At 34.4% G+C, this 26740-nt stretch overlaps 3 protein-coding genes and 1 non-coding gene across 4 annotated transcripts; 2 read left to right on the forward strand and 2 right to left on the reverse strand.

Moving 5' to 3' along the window:
* Positions 1-4707: 4707 nt before the first annotated feature.
* On the reverse strand, positions 4708-5270 carry LOC11423817 (uncharacterized). The gene has a single exon (XM_003612205.4). The coding sequence runs from the start codon at positions 5181-5183 to the stop codon at positions 4803-4805; it is 381 nt and encodes a 126-aa protein (XP_003612253.1). The 5' UTR covers positions 5184-5270; the 3' UTR covers positions 4708-4802.
* A 1328-nt stretch (positions 5271-6598) lies between these two features.
* LOC11423818 (uncharacterized) lies at positions 6599-7353 on the forward strand. Its single transcript, XM_003612206.4, has one exon. The coding sequence runs from the start codon at positions 6815-6817 to the stop codon at positions 7112-7114; it is 300 nt and encodes a 99-aa protein (XP_003612254.2). The 5' UTR covers positions 6599-6814; the 3' UTR covers positions 7115-7353.
* Positions 7354-8034: 681 nt separating this feature from the next.
* Positions 8035-8107, reverse strand: TRNAN-GUU (transfer RNA asparagine (anticodon GUU)). The gene has a single exon. It is a non-coding gene; the product is annotated as a tRNA-Asn (tRNA).
* Positions 8108-16934: 8827 nt separating this feature from the next.
* Positions 16935-26010, forward strand: LOC11434004 (DNA-directed RNA polymerase II subunit RPB1). The gene is made up of 15 exons (XM_003612208.4): positions 16935-17203; positions 17343-17606; positions 18379-18678; positions 18776-18934; positions 19106-19267; positions 19378-19598; positions 19687-19828; positions 19915-20250; positions 20348-20634; positions 20847-21105; positions 21191-24252; positions 24624-24695; positions 24864-24917; positions 25016-25119; positions 25689-26010. Exons 1-14 carry the CDS (start codon positions 17120-17122, stop codon positions 25116-25118), a joined length of 5505 nt encoding a protein of 1834 aa, XP_003612256.2. The 5' UTR covers positions 16935-17119; the 3' UTR covers position 25119; positions 25689-26010.
* Positions 26011-26740: the final 730 nt, after the last annotated feature.

The raw sequence follows: 26740 nt of genomic DNA on the forward strand, positions 1-26740 counted from the left end.
TAATAGGCACACTACATTAAGATTGATATTTTAAAAATAATATTTAAAAAAATTTATCATATCGAATTTCTAGTATCAATACATAAAAATTTACCTCTGCATATATAAGCACATAAAATCTACAACGAGAGCGACACAAATATTTAATAATGTTTTGTATATAAAATTAAAAAAATATATTTAATAGAAACACTATATCAATGTAATTAAACTTTTGTTTGATTTTTTTTTTTTGACAAAAACAAAACGATATTCATTCATTCAAATCGATAGAGTACATCAGATACAAACATCGCTAAAAACGTAAAGGGTGAATCTGCGAACAAACTCAGAACACCCAAGTTAATAGCATACAACGGAAAAATGCCTACAAATAATATGATAAAACTTAAGTCACCGAAATATCTATGCTTCCGGATCTGCAACGTTGACGTCCAAATCATTGGTTGAATTTGTAATTGACTGATGTAGATCTTTCAAGAGGAACTGAACAAACACCGCGACAAAACGTGAAATCAAACGCCGCACAAGACGACGAACAACAGAACGCCGCACTTAGACGACGAAATCACAAAAAACACAAAAGGAAAAACTTGATAGATGTGAAAACCACTTATTTAGATTAAAAGAAAATGGGAAAAAAGATGTAGAGGGGTGATTCTAGGTTAAAAAATGACCTAAAATCACCCCTCCTCGATGAACGAAAGAGAAAGAAAGTTTAGAGAGAAGTTAGAGTTTCTCCTACTAGAAAACTAGGGTCGGCTAACACATGTAAGAGAAATTAAACCTTTGTTTAATATATAGCATGACTTTTTGATATATAATATGACTTTTAGAAAATTTTACTATATATATGATATGATATTTCAATTCTAATTTATAATATTGCAATTGAGAATTTAATTTGAAATTAAATTGTAATAAGAAAAACGAAACACTATCATCAAGAAAAATTATATATATGCTATCTTTAGTAAAGAATAAAACATAGAGTAATGAAAGCCATCATTGTTCACGTACAAGAGTGATTTTTTACATGGTTTTGACAGATATCTCCAAAATTCAAAGAGAAATGTTCATACAAATTGGAGAAAGACCGATGCAAAACAGCTAATTAGATATCATTCTCTAAAAATAAAAAATAAACTAATTAGACGTCACAAATTTTATAGAAATCGATGACCAAGCATGGTTATTTTTTATGAAAAATGATATTTATACAATTATTTTAGAACAACATTTTATTTTTTCTTTTTATAGAAATGAATGGGGCAAAGAGTGATGTCCCGTAAATAGAGAGAAAGAGGAACAAAGAGTGATGTCTCATAAATAAATGATTGTATAAATATTATTTCTTTTATTTTTTAATAAAATATAAAGAGAGTAGTTAAAAAAAATAATGACATTTATGACTTATAGGCATTGTAAAAGGATTTTTTTTTTTAAGGAAAAGGACTTATAGTTTAAGATGAATGAAGTATTAAAGAATAGTGTTGCTTTTGGCTCAAGTTAATGCGGCTAAAGTTGATGTAATTTTTTTAGTTTTATCAGAAGTTAAACTTTTGTCTCTGTTTTTTTGAGAAGGTTAAACAGCGCTCTTAGAATATTGGTTGAGCAACCAAAACAACTTTTTTATATAAGTGTCATAATTATTACTTAATAAAAAATTAAAATTTATATTTTCAAGATAAATTTTCTTCTTATAATTTTCTTAATCATTGTCCTGAGCATCGGTTAGCAAGACACTTTAGCAAATGGTAAAGAACTCGCATTACACGCTCAACAAGTTCTCGAGACCCGAGGGAGATTACGGTGACATGGATATCAAATCATTGTAGTACTGGGCAGCAATTCAAACAAACAAAAAATCAACGTCTTATGATTTTTCTAACATTAAGAGGGGACTCCAATTATATCAAGTTTGGGACCGAATAATAAAGATAATCTTCTTACGTGTTTTTCTCTTCTTTCACCATTAAGAAGGTTCCCATCCCTATCAAGAATCTTCAATGGGTGGCTGTGATCCTCTGATCCTCATATGACACGAGCAACTTGCGATTATAAAATATATTTCATGGTATAGTGATGCATACTATATACATAATTTTATTTGTCCTCCATGGCAACTTCTAATTCTTTTAATCAGTGGATAATGTAATGTTAATAAACAAGTCTTGGTGTGAACCAACTGCAAGTAAACTTCCTCTCATTAGCCCTTATCCAAAGCAAAAGGCCAACTACAACAGTATTGCCAAATATTATAAACACAAAAAAACTAAGTTGCAGTTATCAGTCTATTAAATAATTTGCTCAAGAAAAAACCTTACTTAAATAAGATTAGGACATAAGAAATATCAACTAGTTTAATTGAGAATTATAGCAAGTTGTACTTTGTATATTCTGCCACCAAAATTTTAAGGTACAAGAGAAACAATGACTAATATGCACTACAATTTGTAATACAAGAAAGCATACAATGAAAGCAACAGTTCAAAGATAAAAAGAAAAGGAAAGGTAAAAACTTAACAGAAGAAAGGGTGGTAGTAACATGACTAAAAGAGAAAAGAAATAAACGACAGTGATAATACTGATTTAGATAGAACAAGAATTATGCTTCTGAAGGAAAAAGACTATTGTCATAAGTTGGCTTCACGGAGTAATAGTGTACTACACTAATACTAAACATTTCTCCAGTTTAAATTATATGAAAACTATAATCAGCCAACTAATCCTACCAGCAAAACCATAAAGCTCAACATCATTATTACTTACACCTTCATCCTGAAACATCACATGGCAGATAGTTCTATAGACAAACATGGAATATAACTTCAACAGTCAATTTCAAGTTTTCGACTACACTTTCCCCGTATTATCCATTTACAATATACATTTCCTCAGGTAATTATTATCAATTTGCAAAGATGTCAATAGCACGCAAATTTTACAGAGCTACAAGACATGAAGGGAACTGACAAGAAACCCTTACTGCAGTGACTCGCGTCATTTCCATTCATCCTTGTCATATGGGATGTCAAGCATGAGAAGTCTAGTTTAATAAATTTATAATCTGCCAACTAATCATACCAGAAAACATGATGCACATAAAGCTCAATGTTAAAGAAGTATTACACCTTCAGCCTGAAACACCATAATAGCGGATAGTTCTATAGACAAACTGATATGAACTAATGAAACTCAGGACGATAAAAGAGGATTAACTCTCTGGACTTGGGGCTAGTATATTGTAACAATTATCTAATGAACTCGGTTAATTATCAAGGGGTGAAAGGTATATAAACAAGGAGAAAGGAGAAAGTTGGGGTTTCTTTTTATCATTCTTTCAATTTAAATATACATAGTCTTGTTTTCTTCTTTTTGATTCTCCACAAACCAGCTTATCATAAACATGGAATAATATAGTATATCAATAATCAACGGCCAATTTCATCTTATTACAAGAATTGAATGATCAGATCATCTCAAGAAAAAAACTGAATAATCAAAGCCTTGTCCAACCTCACTTTTCCCGTATTATTCATATACAATATTCATTTTCGCATATAAGTACCAAGTATTATCACACTGCGTAGCAATCAAGGCAGAAAATTTTGAGAGAGCTATCAGACATGAAAGGAACTGAACTGACAATAAATATGTTATAAGAGAGCAGGGATCAGAAATGTTCAATTGTAGTTAACGTCCACCAAATAAAATAAAAAGTGTTATGATTTTTCTCCACACAATAAACTTTATCTCTGATAACGGATACTCGCTCTCCAACCCTCATTCTTGGAGATTTAGGAACCCATAAATCAGATTGAATCGAAATAACACTTTTATTAAGAAAATATGAAAGAATATGAGAGAAAAGTAAACTCTTCTCAACGGTTTCCCTCCTTCTACAATAGAGTTTTGCTACTCTATTCACTAAAAGTTTATACTCAATGAATCTTCTCTATACTTGCATTCTCCTATTTATTATACATGCTACTCTCTGATAGGGGACATTGCTTGTGGAACAAGTCAACTTGGGCCAGAATCCAAAATGGCCTGCTGTTTGGAGGGTGTACTCACCCAGAAAGAAAATAGAGACAGATGGGGGAATGAAGTTAGTTATTTACATGGCACGGTGGCAGAGCCGTGAGACTTAAAAATCTAGATTCACTGCAATTGTAAAAGAAGACAGTTGCTTCAGACACCAAATCAACACTATTGAATTAAGCTCAGACGACTCATATTCAAAATGGCATTTTAATTTTAAATCATATTTACTAAAGTCACTACATGAACATGAACAGTCTGATCTTGATCCAAAAGTACTGAACTATTGACTGTTGCAACCACACACAACTATAGGGAATCCAAATCCTAACTGAAGAACAGAAAGTATGTCTTAGAATTGCAAATGTTTATGTAGTTGCAGCAAGTTACCAAATAAAACAGCTCAACTTGATAATATTCACCAGTGGTGACCTTATAATTATTCTTTCTAAAGACTACAAAATTAAATACCAACTTAGCATACAATATGAACCGAGCATAAGATGGTTCTCTATTTACCAAAACCAAGCAACAATGACCAAAGTTCCAATGAACATAATTAAGCTTCAAGATACATCATTTACATGGCACATGTTTTACCCTAAATCATAATTCTAATTCAAATAAGATTAATTAACAACAAAAAATAAAAAATAAAAAAAGTAAACGAAATAAACCACTTTATTCGAACAAAAAAGTATAAAGCATTACACCAACCATATACACTAAGAATTATATCCACAAAATACAGAAGTGAATTAAGTTTGAGAAGTGATTCGAAGTGATTTGGATTTAAACCTATATCTAGGAGCTCTAGGAATAACTTGACTAGGACCCATATGAAACTGACCAGGAGTATTAATAAGAGGAGGACCATCATCATATACATAACCAACAAGATGATTACAATTATTACACTTGATCTTAGTTCTCTTTCTTTGAATTCCCCAATAGTTGATTGTTTCGAAGAATGGACGGATCTTATCTTCTTTTTCGAATTTGAACTTGGTAGCGTCGATGGTGGAGAAGGAGATTGAGTTTTTGTTTCCGGCTTCGAAGTAGAAATCCGGTGGGTAAGTGTAGGAGGTGTTGAGGTTGAGGTTTGTGTTGCATTCTGAGCAGGTGTAGATTGAAGCCATTGTTGTTGCTGTAGAGTAGAGAGAGGGGGCGGAGGGGTTTTGTAATTGTAAGGGCTGAGAAAAGTCGAAAACGCGTCGCAGTTGATTGTGGACCAGCCAACTCTCGTTTCTAGAATGTTGTTGTTTCCCACACTAGACGATCTCAGCCTTGAACAATTGATCTAACGGCTTTTGTTCATCCATTGCAATTTGACCAGTTTTATACAGTTTTAACCTCAGCGGTAATTTTTTAGATCGGACAGTCGAAGGTGATTACTGCGTTAATTCACATTTTTTGTTAAATAGCTTAGTGCTTAAATGTCCCATAATTTAATTGTGAAAAAGTATAGTGTTCGAAGTTCAAACTCCTACTCTTATATATAAGAGTAAATTACACTCCCCTCCTCTTAAAGATGTTTGAATTACACTCCCTTCCTCTCTTAAGTTAAAATATACACTCCTCTCCCCTCTTATTCAAAACATATTAGAAAAAATTTCACCCCCTACCCTAAGAGAAGCTTGAATTACATCCCCTCCCCTCTTATGTTAAAATTTACACTTTACTCCCTCAATATTCTTTTTTATTATTTCTAATAATCTAGCAAAAAATAATAATTTAACACACTTAAAAAAAAATATTATTGCGGGTCTATTTTAATATAATAAAAAATTGAATACATATTTTTCGCTATTTTTTATTCGTCATTTCATTGACATGTAGTTTTAAACTCTATTATAAAACATGAAACAACCCAAAACAAAATTAAAATATGTGAAAAATTACTAAAATCATTAAAACATGATTATTTAAAAGTTAATTTTATACTCTAATTTATAAAATCAATAGCAATATATTTAAATTTAATTATCATGACATTTAAACTATAAAGAAATGAATTAATTTTTCTTAAATGGTGATTCAAAATTAATATATATATATATATATATATATATATATATATATATTAAGAATATTTATTTATGTTCAAATAGATTAAAGTGTGGTGCATATTTAATTATTAAGGGAGGGGTTTGTAATTCAAGCATCTTATAAGAGAGGGGAGTATAAATTTTAACATAAAAAAAAAATATTGAGGGAGTAAAGTGTACATTTTAACTTAAGAGGGGAGGGGAGTGTAATTCAAGCATCTTTGAGGGGAGGGGAGTGTAATTTACTCTATATATAATATGCAATATTTTGAGTTAAGCTTACGGAGACACTGCGTTAATGCACGAAATCGATATCCGACATTTTTCTACCTACGTAAAAAAAAAAAAAAAAAAAAATTGTCAAATAGCCCCGTGGCTAGAACTTACACAATTAAGTTATGGAGAAGTTGAGTGTCCAGAGTTCAAACTCCGGCTCCTGCAAATAATATGCAATATCCTACTAACTGAACTAAGCTCACGAAATAGTAAATAATACTAAATGTACCAATTCCTCTACTGATTACCCCAAAATAACAGGGTCTCTTTTCAATGGGTCTATTCATTGGTTCGCTTTTCGTCATGATCATTTACAAAAGGATCTTATTCTTGCCTTTGATTTAATCAAAACGGAACTTTTTGAGATTCCTCTCCCAATTGATATTGATTATGAAGCTACAAATTGTGATGTGTGGGTATTTGGAGAATTTCTCAGTATATGGGCTATGGATTTTGCTAATGATACAGTTGAAATATGGGTGATGAAAGAATACAAAGTGCATTCCTCTTGGAAGAAAACTCTTGTTTTGTCTATTGACGGCATTTCCACTAAGCTATTTTCCCCTATATGTTCAACAAAAAGTGGTGATATCATTGGAACAGAAGATGGATGGAGATTGGTGAAGTATAATGACAAAGGACAGTTGATAGAGTGGCACTACTATTCTAGCAGTACACATGGAACCGAAGTGGCTCTTTATACAGAGTCTCTGCTTTCACTCCCTGGTGACAATGAACAAGCTTAAGGAGATGACACAAACAAGAAGAAGAATGAGGTTTTGAAATATTCTCCTTCACCATTTTCTTGATTTTTATAGTTATATTGTGCTATGAACTCTTGGGTGTTGTAGAGCAGTATGTATTTGACTGCATTTGTAACACGAGGCATTATGTCAATTGAGGTGATCCAACAGGTCATGAAATTTGTATTGCTTAACTGTTTGTGTTGTGCTTATTTGAAATATTGACAACTTTGTTTGTGTGATTGGATTGAGTTCTGATGTATGATGTGGCAACTGCTTGAAATTGTTTTATTTGGTAAATTAGTCTCATGAGTTTATGCATGTCAATCAAGATCAAAATCAGAACAGGCAATAAGCGATTTGATTATTATCTTCTCAAAACATAACATTTCCATTAACCTTTAGCCCTTTGACAAGTCAGTACTTCGGCTGCATCATATTTCCATTAACCTTTAGCCCTTTTAGAAGTCAGTGCTTCGGCTGAAAACTTATAAAATGGAATAGGGTTATATTATCACCACCCATCAGTATTTTCCTTGTTTGCATGACTCTTTACAATAGGAAGATAAGATCATCTGTTAAAGTTTCAAGAAATTGGGGTAAGGCATACACGTTTTAAACTTAAATTTAAGTGACACACCCATGTTATTTGACTCAATTTCTGATGATTATACTATACACAACGACAACCAAGCCTTATCCCACTAAGTGAGGTCGGCTACATGAATCAAACGATGCCATAGTGTTCTGTCAAAAATAATGCAGCGGCCCTTGCTCATTTGACACCGTACTCGAGCTATACACAGCACGTTGCTTCTAGGCAACGACCTAGCCTTAACACTATTGCGTATTTGATTCATATCAAAAAGATTGGACAAAGTTTTATGTTTGTTGCCCAAGCTTAACATAGGCAGGATTAAAATCGCTAGAAGGAGGGGTTGAACCTCCACCTTGTGGTTAACAGCCACACGCTCTAACCAACTGAGCTATTCCAGCTTGTTTATGATTATTATACTATATGGTTCCTAATGTTATAATCCCTTTAATATCTTCCAAATTTCTTTGTTTGTACACTATCTTCTATTTTCCACCTTATCTTAGACTGGATGCCGTGAGGAAAGAGGGTGAATTATTATGTTTGGAGTCTTGTGTCCTCGCAAGAATTAGGAACCTATCAAGTTGTAATTAGAAACAGTCATTGCTTCTATTTGATTTTTTAGTGTGATGTAGATGAGAAGTGGTTTATGCAATCAATTTGTATTCTTCTTATGGAATGATGTGTGTGGTTCTTAAATTTTGTATCAAATAAAGATTTGATATTGTTCTATGATCACCAACCTTGTTTTGTTATTTTGAGGGGCTAGATGGAACGTAAGTTTGATTATGAGACCAGTTAGAAAAACATAATTGTTTGTTGGTATATTTAAATTTGATTGTTGGGTTCAATAAAGAGATATAAGTGTTAGTATCCCTAATGAGTTAGTTTATAAATTGGTAATGCTGAGCATAAGCTATACTGAAATAATAATGTGGTTAAGGTCTAAAATCAATGAGTTTTGTAAGGCAAGTTGAAATTCAAAGAACTATACCTTCTGTGTCTCGGGTGTGGGTAGGTTTTCTACAAATTATGTTTGAACATTGATAATAGGAATCAGGAGTACATACGATGGGCTGGAGAAGAAGCATGATGGCTGGTCTAGACATTCAAGTGCTTCGGAGTTGAATTAAGGAACCAAATGTAGTTTGTTATTAAGGCTTACATATGGCATTTCAGGTGTTTAGTTGCTGCATGATTATGCAGAAAAATATAGTTGAACAAGTTTCCTATCAATTTAGAGACATGCAGGCTCAAACTTGGTAAAGAAGATTAGGAAGCCTAAGTGATGATTTAGAGTTCAGACAAAACTAAGATAAGATTTCCTTTCTTACAATCCTACCAAATTTCGCAAGCTTTAAATCTCTAATATGGTTTAGACTAAACATGAGGGCTATAACCAACTTGAAGGTATTTTGGGGTTTAATGGAGTGCTGATAATGTGTGTTCTAACAGTTGTTTATGTTAATTTGTTCGCGGTTGTTGAATGTTGATATTCAAATCTACATTTGCTTATTTGGATTGCTCTTAATCTATCTTGCAGTGCATGAGCTCAATTCAAGTAGACAGTGAATTTTGAAAACCGTCGGTGCATCCGATGCTTTCGTTTGTTATAGTTTGTGAGGGAACTTCAGCTTGGATTAGGAAGCAGAATGGTGTTGTGCCAAAGTTTTCCTTGCTTCCACCCTACAAACTCCTCACAAGCAGCCAAATGTACTCGTAGATTTTGGAAATTTTAGAAGACCCTCCAAAATTGAATGAGTGGAATGTAATAAACCCTAATTTGAAGTCATTTAGCAATTTTTGTGGGAAAAAAAAGTAAGCTTCAGGACTTGTAAGTCCAATGATATTAGGATGAAAAATTGAGAATTGTGAAAGGAGTCTTTTATCATTTTATCAATCTTTTTAAAATTTTAACTTGCTGCATTATGCAGATGCAACAAATGATGAGCACCTGCATTTTGGAATTTGGACTAAAACGACATTACATGTACACACTAAACAGGACTTTTTTTTTTTTGACTCAGTACACAGGACTTGGAATAGAAATAATTGTCACATCAAATATTGTTTTTTTATAGAGTCACATCAAATATTGTAAAGTGCTTAAGAGAAAGAAGATTGAAATGAAAGTAGTACCTTTGACACTTGAACTGATTGGATTCAGAGCGTGCATTATCAAGAGCAAATACATAAGAAAAGTTAATGACTAGTAGTAGAGGAAAAAGCACAACAAGCAATTTTTTTTTTGTACAAAGCCGCAAGAATCTAACTATACGAGAGTAAACTACTTGCTCCTTGCAAATCTTATGAAAAATATATCTGAAAGCGACAAATTCATAAGTTATCTTCATGTATACAAGTCACATCCTTGAATCTCTATATATATTCTCTAGTATAGAAAGATTAGGTTGGAAAATGGGGACAAGCTGAGTGATTGTTTATTTTGTATGATGTATATAATAAACATAACACTACAAATTGTTATAGAAATAAACGATTTCTCTTCAATCTTCATTAACTACTAAAGAAACTCAACGCATGACTCAAGTGTTATAATTTTGGGCATTCTTGTGAAGAATTTTCGGATTTTTAATTATAAAACTTTTCGGATTTTTAAAAGGTCAAAATTTTGTTATTCCAATAGCAATAATAGTATAAATACATGTAGAAATATCACAAAATCTAAAAGCTGGCTAAACAATATATTCAAATTCCTTAAAAAAATAAAAAAAATAAAAATAAAAAAAAAAGGCAAGTTGGACTCACATTTGACATTTTGTTTCGTTCGAAATTTCGTATCAAAAGACTATTTTAAGAGTTGTGTTTGATTTTTTTTTTGTGGTGTCTGAGGTTCGAACTTCGGATCTTACATATATTATGCATTGTCTTTACCAACTGAGTTAAGCTCACAGGGACAATTATGTTTGATTTTCGATACAAGGTAAAATACTCCAAATTTTACCTTTTACGCCATAGAGAACTCCCAACCGAGGATCACGGCAACTCACAATCCTAATGTGGACGGTGCATGCAATAGAGTTGAAGGGTATCAACTACAAAAACATGGGACATACATATATACATACATATACAACTAGAAGAAGAAGAAAAAATAATATAACTTTATTCATGAAGTGACGCACATGAGTCTCATTTTTAACATATGGAAAATGTAATGCCAATTGAATCATCAAGAGACATACGTTACAAACACACTTGAAGGCATCAAATTGATAGCAGAATCTCAAACGGAAGAAGCTACAAAGATGAAACCAAGTGAATTAAAAAGACTGCTACACTTTGATCAAAACTCAATAATTTGTCAACTCTTTTTCATGTATGGAGGCAAATCCGCTACTAACTCAAGTGATTCAACTACTGAAAGGTTATTACTTGAAGATCTGTTGTTTTCTAATGGTTAAGGGGAAAGCTCCAACCACGTATAAACATGCATCATTACCGGTGACATACGTAAGGGTTGTCAACCAAAAACATCAAAGGAAACAAATTTTGAAGGAAAATTTATATCATAACAAAGAGGGGAAGGACGCATCAAAAATTTATACTAATATATTTTAGGCTCAAACATTTGCAATTGGGACTATTGTGATAAAAAAGATAAAGATAAATGGATATTGCAATTATGAAGACATAAAAAAAAAAAAATTGTTAGAACACACCCACTAATTTTAATGTGGGAGTGTTTTCCTTAAGGTGTATTTAAATATTTTTTAGTTATAACTTGCTAAAACACACATTCTAAAAAAATAAGTGGATGTATTCTAGCAAATGCCTATAGAAGTTGTTAACATACACCCACTTATTTTTTAAGAATGTGTGTTTTAGCAACATTCACCTTAAGGTGTATTTAACAAATTTTTAGTTATATCTTTGCTAAAACACAGCTTAATAAAAAAAAAATAGTGCGTGTATCCTAACAAACTCCTAAAAAAAATAGGTGGTGGATCCTATAATTAAATAAGTCTCACAATCATTAATTATTTTCAATATATTTTGTGTCTTTGTATTTCTATATGGAGGAAATGGAGAAGTATTAAATAGAGATGATCTTAACTCGAAATTAATAGGTACTTATTTTTCCATACTACACTTTGTTTAATCATGCTCAAACATTTAAACTTGGTCTCAATCACTTTCTCTTGTTTTAAATATTAAAATTATGTATACAAAAATGAATACTTCTCCTTAAATTACATTAAATCCTTTGAATTGGTATGAAATTTAGAGTTATTCTTAAATATTTTTCATTCATCCTCAATTATTATAAGAATAAATTAGAAAACTAAAAAAACCTATGGTTCCTTTTCTTTTTGAATGGAAAATGTTGTTTTTTTTTCAAGTGAATGACAAATGTTTATAGGGTTAAATAAGTTTTTTATCGCTATAAATATAGTCAATTTTGTTTTTAGTTCTCATAAAAAAAATGACTTGTTTTGATCCCTATAAAAAAATCAGCACATACTTTTAGTTACTGTAAAATTAAAATTTGTTTAATCATACTTAAATATTTAAATTTTTTAATGCTTTTTACATACTTATTTAGAAAATTATACAAAGTTTCTCTGCAAAAAAAAAAAATAGCTCAAAATTTAATTTTTAAGTCCAGATTTTCATTACTTCAATCCTCGCCGCTATAACATTTATCCCCGTGAGCTTAGCTCAGTTGGTAGCGATATTGCATATTATATGCAGGGCCGGGGTTCGAACCCCGGACACCTCACTTCTCCACATTTATATGTGTGAGCTCTAGCCACTAGGCTACTTGACAAAAAAAATCATATTTAATTAATTACATGTTAAAAAAAATACAATTTTTTATTAAAAAAAATCTTTTAATTTTTGAAAACTTAATTTCACTTTTGATCCTCTTATTTTAACCAACTCACAAACTTGGTCATGTCTTTTTCGAATCGAACAAAGCTGTCAGAAACGCTGATGTGACACATTTTTTTATGTGCTGTCCAAAAAATCAGTTAGGTGGCAATTCCAACATGAAAAATGTCATTAACATGTCATCAAATCAAATCAAATTTTTTAAACTTAGACAATAAATTTAACATTTCAAAAATTAAAAGTAAAAGAAATTAAAATGAAATTGAATTTTTTATAAGAACAATTGAACCCTAATTCCCAAATCCTCTTAATTTCCTTCGATTTTTAATTCCTTCCATCTTGTTCTTCATACATCATCCACGAACATCATTAATAACGTTCATAATAATCACCAACACTCACCCCCATTCCATAGTAAGATCTATTGTTTTTTTCTTTCTCAAACCAGTATTAAATCTCACTCTCACGCCACTCCAACTTCATCCTTCATCATCACAGAAGACATATACCCTCGTATCAACATCAAATAGCAAAAAGCTCATCACCTTCACTGGATTTCGGGGTTTTGGTTTCATATGAGTTTCTTCATAACTGGGTTTTTTTTCTTCAAATTTGGGGTTTAGGTTTAAATGTATTTGTGAATTCATCATCTGCATATTTGGAATTTGGCATCAATTTGTGCTCGGTTTTCGTCTTTTTGGCATTCGTCAATTCCAATTGCTCTTCGCATTTGCGTCGATTGAAGATGACCTTTTTTACATGAGATAAAATAGAGTAGAGTTTATGTGATTTATGGGTTATACATTTTATGGGTTTTTTTACATATGATTTTGATTCATGTTGTTCCCTGCTTTTTGTGTCCGATGTGTGTTTTTTTTAGTTTATTTAATTTCTGAATTTCTTGTTCTTTGCATCGATGCGTGTTTTCTGGGTTTTAATGTAGCGGATTACATAATCCGGACACCTCCCATAAACTAAAATAACATATTCATTACACATACTCTCACATACTAGAACACATACCGTGTACGGATTAGACAATGCAATGATTTTCAATTATATCGTGTACGGATTAGACAAATCTTGCATCATATATAAAATAGTATTTACTGTTGGATTAATTAATTTAATCATGAAAATAATACGTTGTTTGTTATAGTTTTTTTTTTTTATGAAAAATATCACCTTTAAAAAAATAATAATAACAATCACATTTAAGAATATTATATTCGTTTGTTACAGCTTAAAACAAAAAACAGAATCTAAAATAACTTTCAATGAAAAGTTGTTATGGGTTACTTTGCAAAATAAATAAAAAATAGAAAAGATAAAATAAGTATCAAAATATGAAGGTAATTTTGCATCAGAAATATCTTTTTTTTTTAAGGAAAATAAATATCACTTTTATATAGTTGTATTCAAACAAACTAAATTATTTTAAAAAATACAAAATTATTATGATAAACAAACACAAAATATATACTACCTCCGTTCCTTTTTAATTGTCACATTTTGACATTTTACATAAACCAAAATAGTCAATGATTGTTATCACTTTTGATGCAATAAGTTGTACTTTTACTATAATGACCTTATTCATTTAATATCTTATTTTATATATTTCTCTCTCCGTAATAAATAATTAAAGATAATATTGGTAAAATAACATTTAATGTTGCATTGAACTTTAAAAGTGACAATTAAATACGAACAAAAAATTTCATCAAAATAGACACTTAAAAAGGAACGGAGGGAGTACAGTTTTGTTTGATAAATTACACAAACTAAAATAACATATTCATTACACATACTCTCACATACTAGAACACATACCGCGTATTAAAGAGAATTGCAAACTTTATGTCTTTCGATTCAAATTTTGAGGCCCAAATTTTAAGATTAAATTAAAGACTATTATTTTTTCAACCCTCTTAAGTTCTCGCGTCCCCCGCAAATGTACAAAAAAAGTCCTTCAAATTATATAATTCGGATAAATAATTTTTTAGAAATTTCCGAATTATATAATCTGGAAATCACTTTTACCAGCTTTACATTCTTTGCTTACACTTTGTTTTATTTTGTATTATGTAGATGCTAAATTCATAAAATAAATGCAAATAAAAACACAAATATACGAACAAAAATAATACGGACTACATAATCTTTGAAAATGTGTTTCTTGTGATGCAAAACACTGTCCAAAACAAACTGACACGGTCCGGATTACATAATCCGGACACCTCCCATGGTTTCCAGATTATGTAATCCGAATATATTTGATACTGGCCAAACTAAAGGATTACGAAGAGATAGGGCGCTAATACATTCCATCGAAATAGTCAGCTATTGGGTCAAAATACATTGCATCGAAACCTTAAATGGTTAGACAAAGTTTGTGATCATTCGACGCATTAAAAAAAATGGCCTTTAAGCTTTTACAACAGGAAATCAAGGTCGATGAAGTGGAAGTACCCTAGAAACCAAGCAAGTTCGGCGTTGAAACGACAAAAAAAGGTAGATGTTGATCATATCATAATCCTCGTCTGCACCTGGAGGTGGCAAGTGAGAATTGCGGATCCTATTGCTCATCGCACAAACCCCGTCGAATAGACAAGTGAACTTGTAGTGCAAATCTGGGGGCATAAAACATAGTTCGAGTTGATCCCAACGAAGAGAAGACCGTCGACAATGATGCCGCTTCTACATTGAGCAAGGCGCTGTCGAGTGAAAAGGTCATGAAAGAGGGATAAAACCCTATCTCTCTCAAAACCTTCGCTTGCCAATACCTTCAACATGATCATGAAGTACGTGACTTCATCTGACCCCACAATTCAGGCGTTTCTAAGAACAGACTGAATCCTTGGCAGGTTAGGGTGAGGCTGATGAAACATTTGAACCGCTCTGACAACGCAGTATAATGCATGACCACTGACAGTAAGTTGCTGCATGAACTTTTTTTGTCCCGCGTTAGGCGAAGGGAGGACAAGAAGGTGTAAACAATCTTTTGACACCGCTCTGAGCACCACAGGGTTTTCAGAAATTCTCCGATGGAGCTTCGCGGATGCCCGGAAGGTTATCAACTCTCTAGTGCTTGAAGCAACAATCTTCCTGGCAACAATGAGTTGAAGTTCCGAGGGAAGCACGTCCATGGCGTGAAGGAGTTTTTGCTTCCTTGCGAGAGAAGGGAAGATACAAAGAAGAGAAAGTCATGATTTAGTAAAGAGCAAAAAGGTAACAAGGCATTTTATAACGGTGAATGTGACTTGAGATAGCGGAGAGAAGCAACTATCTTGGAAAGAAGCATAAATGCTTTGAGATAATGGATAATTAATTGCCTTGGGAGACATAAAGTCTTGGAAATCTTGTGAAGAAAGGCACAATGATGATGAAAATCGAAAATTGCAATACGAAAGAAGATGGAAAGTTCAAATAGGTGACACGTGGCGCCCTATGATCATAAATAGGTTTAATGATCTCCAAACATGCATTATGGTGCAGTTCAGATTATATAATCCGGGATGTTTTTGTCATTTTCGGATTATATAATCGGGACACCCTCAATTATTTTTGGACGATGCGTTTCACCTAATGTTTGGCTGGTTAGTGCAGTTTTAATGCATTTTTTGGAAGGTTTTGAATGTCATGGTCATTGTTGACCGTTCATATACCCCTGCAATTGCTTTGCAGCTTATGCGGGGGTTATATAACGGTCAACATAGACATTTGACAAAAAAGAAAATACCAAAAATCAGATTTCGAGTGTGTCCGAATTTTGTTTTTCGGAAATCTCCAACAATCTGATTCAAATTACATAATCTAAACAAGAGGTATTTTTGATTTTTTGCAGGGTGTGGGAGAAACAAATAGGGTGGGCAGAGTAATAGTCTAAATTAAATTTAGGGTTAATTAAGTTTTTAGTCCCTATAAATATTCATAGTTTTGTTTTTAGTCCCTTCAAAATAAAATATCACTTTTTAGTCTCTGTGATATTTTCCTTAAGCATTTTAGGGACTAAAAATGTTGATAAAATTTTTTTACAAGGACTAAACATGCTGATGAAAAATTTTTATAGGAATAAAAATGTTGATAAAAATTTTTAGAGGAACTAAAAAATATTATTTTATCTTGTAGGGATTAAAAATAAAATTGTGAATATTTACAGGAACCGAAAACTTAATTAATCCTTAAATTTAAAAAAAAAAGAGTAGCCAAGTGAGATAGAGTATATAGAGGCGAACCCTAAAAACGAATCCATACAATCATAACCGTGTGTTCAATCGCGTTAATTGCATACCACGTGCACGATAGTAAACCTAGCGCACGATACCATCTATAAATACAACCACAGGGCTCCCATTCATTCTTTACATCGAGAGGAGTATTCCTCAATACCAGAGAAACGATTTTCAATCGATCTCTTCTAACACTTCCATAAAACTCAAAACTAAACCTCAAAAAACGCTTAAACAGTAATCAATTACACCGTATCAAACTTAATTTGAATTATCGCTTTTACTTTTTCATTCCCTCCCAAACCCTAAAACTTCATCACCGCCATGGATATTCGGTTCCCTTTTTCTCCGGCAGAGGTCGCCAAAGTCCGTATGGTTCAGTTCGGCATACTCAGTCCCGATGAGATCGTAATTTTCTCAATTCTCGTTAATCCTTTCGTTTTCTTGAATTCTTCTTGAATATGATTAGAATAGTTGAATTGAAGCATTGTAACTTCATTGATGTGTTGTTTGTTAAATAATTACCGATTAATTGTTAATCTTTCAGAGGCAAATGGCTGTGGTGCAAATTGAGCACGGCGAAACAACGGAACGAGGAAAGCCAAAAATTGGAGGATTGAGTGATCCCAGACTCGGGACTATTGATAGGAAGATGAAGTGCGAAACCTGCACTGCCAGCATGGCTGAATGTCCCGGACATTTTGGTTATTTGGAGCTTGCAAAGCCTATGTTTCATATAGGGTTCTTGAAGACTGTACTCAGTATAATGCGATGCGTATGCTTCAATTGTTCGAAAATTCTCGCTGATGAGGTACTTTCAAGGCCATTTAAACCAGTGTTGTTAATAGCAGCTCTAACACTTACATTGCGCAGTGGAATTTGAACAAATTGCTATTGTTCTGTGATACTCTATATAGTTGTTAATTAGTGGCTATAGTGGCGCTATAACAAGGCTACAATAGGATTTCAACTAGTTGCTATTTTCCGCAATCTGCAATTGACAACACTGATTTTAGCTCATAGCTAGGGAATGTGCTTTGTATGATACTGACTTGATTAGCTGTATATAATTGGGAGATTATGAGAACCCGAGTTCTATAGGCAGTTATTACTATTAACTGTCTATTGAAATTTCGAACTATCTGATATGTCGGTCAAATAATATGAAGGAATCTAGATGCTTCTTTTTAATTTATGGTATGTGATTTGTTGATTGTTATTTAATCTTTTATCTTTATTACGGTTTAGTTTGGATTGACTTATTTTGAGCTTATCTACCAACATGAGTTATGTGAGACTGTTCGGGAAAAACTATGAAAACAACTCAGATAAGTTTGTAAGCTTGTTTCAATTTGTTTTCACAAGCTCTGCAAGATAGTTTATGAAAATAGCTTATAAGAAAATTATTTAACTTCATTTTATATTTTGTTATAGAAACAGTTTATATATAAACGCATATCATGATAAGCTCTTGTGCTACAAAACTACAAATTAAGCTGTTTATCCAAACATGGCCTGTGTGTTTTGTTTGTATGTGTAGGAAAGTGAAATTAGGTTCTTTAAATTGATTGTGTTTTGTGCAGAATGATCATAAGTTTAAGCAAGCTATGAGGATCAAGAACCCAAAACACAGACTGCGGAAGATTCTTGATGCTTGCAAAAACAAAACGAAGTGTGAAGGCGGTGATGACATTGACCTTCCTGAACATGATACTAAGGAGCCGCTTAAAAAGAGTCGTGGTGGCTGTGGTGCTCAGCAACCAAAGATCACTATTGAGGGGATGAAAATGATTGCAGAGTACAAAGCTCAAAGGAAGAAAAGTGATGACCAGGAACAGCTTCCTGAACCTGTTGAAAGGAAACAGACTCTTTCTGCAGAAAGGGTAATTGATTTTTAGATTATAGATTTCTGGTATGAACACTTATATGTCCATTGTTACAGAAATTAATGTGGTTCGTGACTTTTTATGTCCGATGAAGGTTTTGGGTGTTCTGAAAAGGATAAGTGACGAGGACTGCCAGTTGTTAGGCTTGAATCCTAAGTATGCCCGTCCTGACTGGTTGATTTTACAAGTGCTCCCAATTCCTCCTCCACCTGTGAGACCTTCAGTAATGATGGACACATCCTCCAGGAGTGAGGCAAGTGTTTCCATATGCTGTTTTACATATTCTCCATTTTCCAAGCTCTGCTCATGTTTTCATTTCATCATCTTTTGATACTGATTATGTTAACTTAAAACTTTCCCAATGACATTTTCTATTAAAGCTTTATTTAAGTGCTGATTTTTTTTTTGTCGCTTCTGTATGTAGGATGATCTAACTCATCAGCTGGCCATGATCATCAGGCACAATGAAAATCTGAAGAGACAAGAGAGGAATGGTTCTCCTGCACATATTATTTCAGAATTTGCTCAGCTGTTGCAGTTTCATATAGCCACATATTTTGATAATGAGTTGCCTGGATTGCCAAGGGTATACTTGTTTTGGACACTGATATTTTATTTCCTAGTTATAATCTTCGTTGATTTTGAATTATTCATAGTTGTCGGCGCATTTTTAATAAAATTGATTTATTTTCACAGGCTACTCAAAGATCGGGAAGGCCTATCAAATCAATATGTAGCAGGCTTAAAGCAAAAGAAGGCCGGATTAGAGGCAACTTGATGGGGAAAAGAGTTGATTTTTCTGCTCGAACAGTAATCACACCAGATCCAACCATCAATATTGATCAATTGGGAGTGCCATGGAGTATTGCTCTGAATCTTACATACCCTGAGACTGTGACTCCTTACAACATTGAAAGGTGTTATTTGGATACAACTTTTGAGTTATTCGTCTCTTAATGTGTTTTCCGTTAATTTGACTAAATGTTCTAAATGAATGAAAAACAGATTGAAGGAACTTGTTGAGTACGGACCCCATCCTCCACCTGGAAAAACTGGTGCCAAGTATATCATTCGTGATGATGGGCAAAGGCTTGATCTCAGATATTTGAAGAAAAGTAGCGATCACCATTTGGAGCTTGGATACAAGGCATCGTTTTTAAGAAATGCTTTTTTATTTTTATTCTTAGCTTTTCACTCAAAGCCTTCTAACAGCTGTTGATGTTTTGGTTTTAGGTGGAGCGCCATTTGAATGATGGAGATTTTGTCCTCTTCAATCGTCAACCCAGTCTTCATAAGATGTCTATCATGGGGCACCGAATCAAAATCATGCCCTATTCTACTTTTCGGCTCAACTTGTCGGTTACCTCACCATATAATGCTGATTTTGATGGTGATGAAATGAATATGCATGTTCCTCAGTCATTTGAAACCAGAGCTGAGGTGTTGGAGCTGATGATGGTGCCTAAATGCATTGTGTCACCTCAGGCAAACAGGCCAGTAATGGGAATTGTCCAAGATTCACTTTTAGGATGCAGGAAAATTACCAAAAGAGACACATTCATTTCAAAGGTTGTATTAAGTGATTTTTTCTGTTATTGCAGTTTAGCTCAATTCATGTTCTTGTACAAGCTGCTTAGAAATCTGATAAAGCTTTTTTCTTTTGCAGGATGTTTTTATGAATATATTGATGTGGTGGGAAGATTTTGATGGCAAAGTTCCTGCTCCTACAATATTGAAACCAGAACCACTGTGGACTGGGAAGCAAGTTTTCAATCTGATTATTCCTAAGCAGATAAATCTAATTAGATATTCTAGCTGGCACAATGAGAACGAAAGGGGGCCCATAACCCCTGGAGATACCATGGTCAGAATTGAAAAGGGGGAACTACTTACTGGTACTCTTTGCAAAAAGACACTAGGAACAGGCACTGGAAGTCTCATTCATGTCATTTGGTATGAGCTCCCACATGATAAATTATATGGATATTTCTACTTCAAATTACCAACAGAATTAGATTATTGTTTTAATCTTATTATGGATTATTTACCTTTACAATCTCTATCAATCGATAGTGGAATTTATTCTGTTGACTCAAACTCTGAATTCTCAGTTGAGTTTATTATTATTGAGTGCTTTCTGACAATAAATGTGTACTTGAATACAGGGAAGAGGTTGGCCCTGATGCGGCTCGCAAATTTCTTGGCCATACTCAGTGGCTTGTAAACTACTGGCTTTTACAGCAAGCTTTTAGCATTGGCATTGGTGATACAATTGCTGATGCGTCTACCATGGAGACTATTAATCAGACTATTTCACAGGCTAAGGATAAAGTGAAACAACTCATCCGGGAAGCTCAGGAAAAGAAATTAGAGGCTGAACCTGGTCGGACAATGATGGATTCATTTGAAAATAGAGTGAACCAGGTACTTACATTTGATATTTTGTCACTGTATATTTATTGGAACTTCTTTTGGATGAATCTGATTTACTATGCTATTTTATAATTAGACTCTGAATAGAGCTCGTGATGACGCCGGAAATAGTGCCCAAAAAAGTTTATCTGAGAGCAATAATCTGAAAGCCATGGTCACAGCTGGTTCTAAGGGAAGTTTCATTAACATATCTCAGATGACTGCTTGTGTGGGCCAACAGAATGTTGAGGGTAAACGAATTCCATTTGGGTTCATAGACCGGACATTGCCTCACTTTACAAAAGATGATTATGGGCCTGAAAGTCGTGGGTTTGTGGAGAACTCATATCTCCGTGGACTGACCCCTCAAGAGTTCTTTTTCCATGCCATGGGTGGTAGGGAAGGTCTTATTGATACTGCTGTGAAGACTTCAGAAACTGGGTACATTCAGAGGCGGCTTGTAAAGGCTATGGAGGACATCATGGTTAAATATGACGGGACAGTTAGGAATTCTTTGGGAGATGTCATACAGTTTCTCTATGGTGAAGACGGTATGGATGCTGTTTGGATTGAAACGCAGAAGCTGGATTCACTGAAAATGAAAAAAACAGATTTTGACAGGGCTTTTAGGTATGAATTTGATGATGAAAACTGGAAGCCTACTTACATGCTTGAAGAGCCCGTAGAAGACTTAAAAACAATTAGAGAGTTCCGTAACGTGTTTGAGGCGGAAGTTCAAAAGCTTGACGCCGATAGGGTTCAACTTGCAACTGAGATAGCCACCACTGGTGACAGTTCCCTACCACTACCTGTCAACCTTAAAAGGCTTATCTGGAATGCGCAGAAGACCTTTAAGGTTGACTTCCGAAGACCTTCTGATATGCATCCGATGGAAATTGTGGAAGCTATTGATAAGCTCCAGGAGAGACTTAGAGTAGTTCCTGGGGAGGACCTTTTAAGTCAGGAAGCTCAGAAAAATGCCACTCTCCTGTTCAATATTCTGCTTCGTAGCACTTTTGCCAGTAAAAGGGTCCTGGAGGAGTACAGGCTTTCTCGCGAGGCATTTGAATGGGTAGTGGGAGAAATAGAATCAAGGTTCTTGCAATCACTTGTGGCCTCTGGGGAAATGATTGGTTGTGTGGCAGCACAATCAATTGGTGAACCTGCTACTCAGATGACTCTCAACACTTTCCACTACGCTGGTGTCAGTGCTAAGAACGTTACTCTTGGTGTGCCTAGGTTAAGAGAAATTATTAATGTTGCCAAGAGAATTAAGACACCTTCTTTGTCCGTGTATTTGAAACCTGAGGTTTGTAAGACTAAAGAGAGAGCCAAGAATGTGCAGTGTGCTTTAGAATATACCACTCTCCGGAGTGTGACTCAAGCCACAGAGGTGTGGTATGATCCGGACCCAATGGGTACAATAATAGAAGAGGATGTTGATTTTGTCAAGTCTTACTATGAAATGCCCGATGAAGAAGTTGCTCTTGATAAAATCTCACCTTGGTTGCTTCGCATAGAACTAAATCGTGAAATGATGGTGGATAAGAAGTTGAGTATGGCTGACATTGCCGAGAAGATCAACCACGAATTCGATGGTGATTTGACATGCATATTTAATGATGACAATGCTGAAAAACTTATACTTCGAATCCGTATTATGAATGATGAAGCACCCAAGGGAGACATTCAAGATGAATCTGCTGAAGATGATGTTTTCTTAAAGAAAATAGAAAGCAACATGCTGACTGAAATGACCTTGCGAGGTATTCCAGATATCAATAAAGTTTTCATAAAAAATACGAAAATTCAGAAGTTTGACGAAAATGAAGGTTTTAAGCCTCACGAGGAATGGATGCTTGATACCGAAGGTGTCAACCTTTTAGCTGTAATGTGCCATGAAGATGTTGATGCAAAAAGGACCACAAGCAACCACTTGATTGAAGTTATTGAAGTTCTGGGTATTGAGGCAGTTCGGCGGTCTCTGCTGGATGAATTGCGTGTTGTCATTTCATTTGATGGGTCTTATGTCAATTACAGACACCTGGCTATTCTTTGTGATACTATGACTTATCGGGGACATTTGATGGCAATTACACGTCATGGTATCAACAGGAATGAAACTGGCCCAATGATGAGGTGCTCATTTGAAGAGACTGTTGATATTCTCCTGGATGCTGCGGTATATGCTGAGACTGATCACTTGAGGGGTGTAACTGAAAATATTATGTTAGGTCAACTAGCCCCCATAGGCACCGGTGAATGTGCCCTGTTACTTAATGATGAGATGCTTAAGAATGCTATTGAGCTCCAGCTACCTAGCTATATGGAAGGTCTTGATTTTGGCATGACCCCTGGCCGTTCCCCAATATCTGCTACTCCATACCACGAAGGCTTGATGTCTCCAAATTATCTGTTGAGCCCAAATCTCCGGCTGTCTCCTAGCAACGATGCACAGTTTTCACCATATGTTGGTGGTATGGCATTTTCGCCTACTTCATCTCCTGGTTACAGTCCATCATCACCAGGCTACAGTCCATCATCACCTGGATACAGCCCCACTTCACCAGGGTACAGTCCCACATCCCCTGGGTACAGCCCCACATCACCTGGGTACAGTCCTACCTCTCCAACATACAGCCCTAGCTCTCCAGGATACAGTCCTACGAGCCCAGCTTATTCACCTACAAGTCCATCCTACTCTCCCACGTCACCCAGCTACAGTCCCACATCACCCAGCTACAGCCCAACTTCTCCCAGCTACAGCCCTACATCTCCCAGCTATAGCCCCACTTCACCTGCATACAGCCCAACATCTCCAGCATACAGCCCCACTTCACCTGCCTATAGTCCCACTTCTCCATCATATAGTCCAACATCACCTTCCTACAGTCCAACTTCGCCTTCCTACAGCCCCACATCACCCTCTTACAGCCCGACATCTCCCTCATATAGCCCTACATCACCTGCTTACAGCCCTACCTCTCCTGGGTACAGCCCCACATCACCCTCTTACAGCCCAACATCACCATCATATAGTCCTACTTCCCCAAGTTACAATCCGCAGTCTGCTAAGTATAGCCCTTCATTGGCATATTCTCCCAGCAGTCCGAGGTTGTCTCCATCAAGTCCCTATAGTCCCACGTCTCCAAGCTACAGGTGAGTCATCTTCTGGGTATTTGTAGTTTTTTTTTAAGCACCAACATGATATATGAAACCTGTAAATGCTTAAAGATATCTCAAAAACTTGAAACTCATTTCCTTCACTTTTCAGTCTTATACTTGGGTTTGAAGAGGAATCACTGCATTATGCAATAAAAATTGTTTTCCTTTGAATTTTCCATATTAGGAACCACTATGTTATGCAATAAACATTATTTTCCTCTGAATTTTCCATATTTTTCAATGATTAGCTTGTTGGGTGGCTGAATCTGAATATAGTCTGGCCTATTTTTATATCAATTGCATTTTTCTTGCGGTAATCTTAACACTAAGCAATGTCTGTTTTTTTTTTCTTTTCTTTTTTCCAGCCCAACGTCTCCATCATACTCTCCAACATCTCCATCGTATTCTCCCTCGAGCCCAACATACAGTCCCAGCAGGTAAGTGAACTTCATTTATTATCCCGTCAAGGCTTTTGACAATTTATCTAGTGTCTATGTCAATAGCAGTATATAATCAAGGTTTCTTCTTTTTTTCTTTTGTTATTAAAGGTTAACAGAATATAATTGCTTTCTGTGTGACTTACTCATATTTATACATTTTTCTAGCCCATATAATTCTGGTACCAGCCCAGACTATAGCCCAAGTTCACCGCAATTTAGGTATGTTATTCATGGATGATTCTTTAAATGCTAAGTGGTAATGAAGGCATATAACTGAGCATTCTGTTTTTTTAAATTTTTTATTTGACTATCTGCAGTCCGAGTACTGGTTACTCACCAAGTCAACCTGGCTACTCACCATCCTCAACCAGCCAGTACACTCCACAGACAAGTGACAAGGATGATACAGGCACTCAGTGAGGTGAGTTGTTTGTTTGCTGAAGTATAATATTGCTATTTTTTTTTTTTTTTAATCTTATTGATGAAGTAAAATATAAATGGTTCAGAAGTTCTCTTCACTACACATAAGTGGATTGAAAGTCCTCATTATTTGCCATCTACCTCATATTTTAAATTTTTGAAAAGTCTTGGCTAGAAATCTATTGAGGAAGATTTGCATATGTAGCCTGTTATATAGAAGGGTGATCAAAGCGTCTAAATAGATCTGGGTTTTTTGAGAGGGGGGTTGACTGTTGAGGGTGGTTTAGGAAAATTGTTGTTATTGGATTAGAGGGGGGTAGATGATTGGAATGTGGGGAATTGCTGACCCACCACTTTATTCTGTCAAAGTAAATTATGATTGCCTGCCACTATCCATGTAATGAGTTTTTAACATTCATGCAACTACGTATTTGGCCTTTTACCCTTTTGCTTTGGCCCAAAAGAAAGTTACTTATAGCAAGTGAACCTATTTGTAACTTATCAAGTTACAAATCAAGTTTAAATTTAGGCATAATTGCCAAAGTATCTAAGACGGGTGTGAATGTGCAGACAGCTTCAGGCTAGATGGTGCAGTTTGAGGTTCTGCTGAGACTGGAAAATGGGATGTTCGAGGGCTAATAGTTTGATTTGTATTAATCACAAATGATTTGATTCTGTTGACAATGTCTTCAGAGTACTGGCAACTCTGATTTCAAATTTTACGTTAATAGGTAAAGGTTTTTTTTTTTTGTTCCAATATATGTCATGTAAATTGTTGAGGATGATCGACTATATAAAGTACTAATAATCTGAAACGAGTTCATGATGCGGATGTTGAATGAACAATTTTCCGGTCATAGATCATAAATGTTAAGTTCTCTTGTTGTCACCATGCCATAGTGTGATGAGTGGGTGTTGTGTGGTTTTTGCAGTTTTTATTTCTGTTGCCTATTTAGTCTTCTCACCTTAGTATGAAAACAATTATCTAGTATACATAATAAGCCAGATGAGCCTTTTTTTTTTTATAAAAAAAAACAGATGAAATCTAGTCAAGTTCAAATATTTTTACACTTTAAATTAAAGAATTCGCAAGACTTTTGGGTCATAGTTTAATTGATTTAGCAGGTTCAATTACAAATAAATTTGATGATTGAGTTCAAATGAATAAAGAATAAATAATTGTACTATATACTCCAATCAGCCTTCGTCCAAATGAGGTAAATAGTACCAACCGACATTTTTTAATCAAAATTTTAACCGTAGTAAGAAGTTTGGTATTTTAATAGAACAAAAACGGTTCACAGTTCATGAGTTCATAAACAAAACACTGAATTCCAAAAAGGTAAATCAAATTAAGATTGGTAACATATTTGGTGCTTGTATGGCTCTGATGAATCGGCGATACGGCCGTGGCCAACTGGGGATTGTATTGCATGCGCTTGTTCCGCCCATTTCTCAAAGCGTTGGTTTTTAGGTTTTGATTTTGTTCATTTCTCAACGTTGGTTTTTAGGTTTTTGTTGTTGTTAGTTTTTGGTTTTCACTTCAAAGTGTTCTATTCTTTCAAATTTTCAATAGATTTAGCGGTACAAGGTTCTCTAAAAGACGAATAAATGAACAAAAG

The sequence above is a fragment of the Medicago truncatula genome, chromosome 5 (assembly GCF_003473485.1).
Source record: "Medicago truncatula cultivar Jemalong A17 chromosome 5, MtrunA17r5.0-ANR, whole genome shotgun sequence".
Taxonomy (NCBI): domain Eukaryota; kingdom Viridiplantae; phylum Streptophyta; class Magnoliopsida; order Fabales; family Fabaceae; genus Medicago; species Medicago truncatula.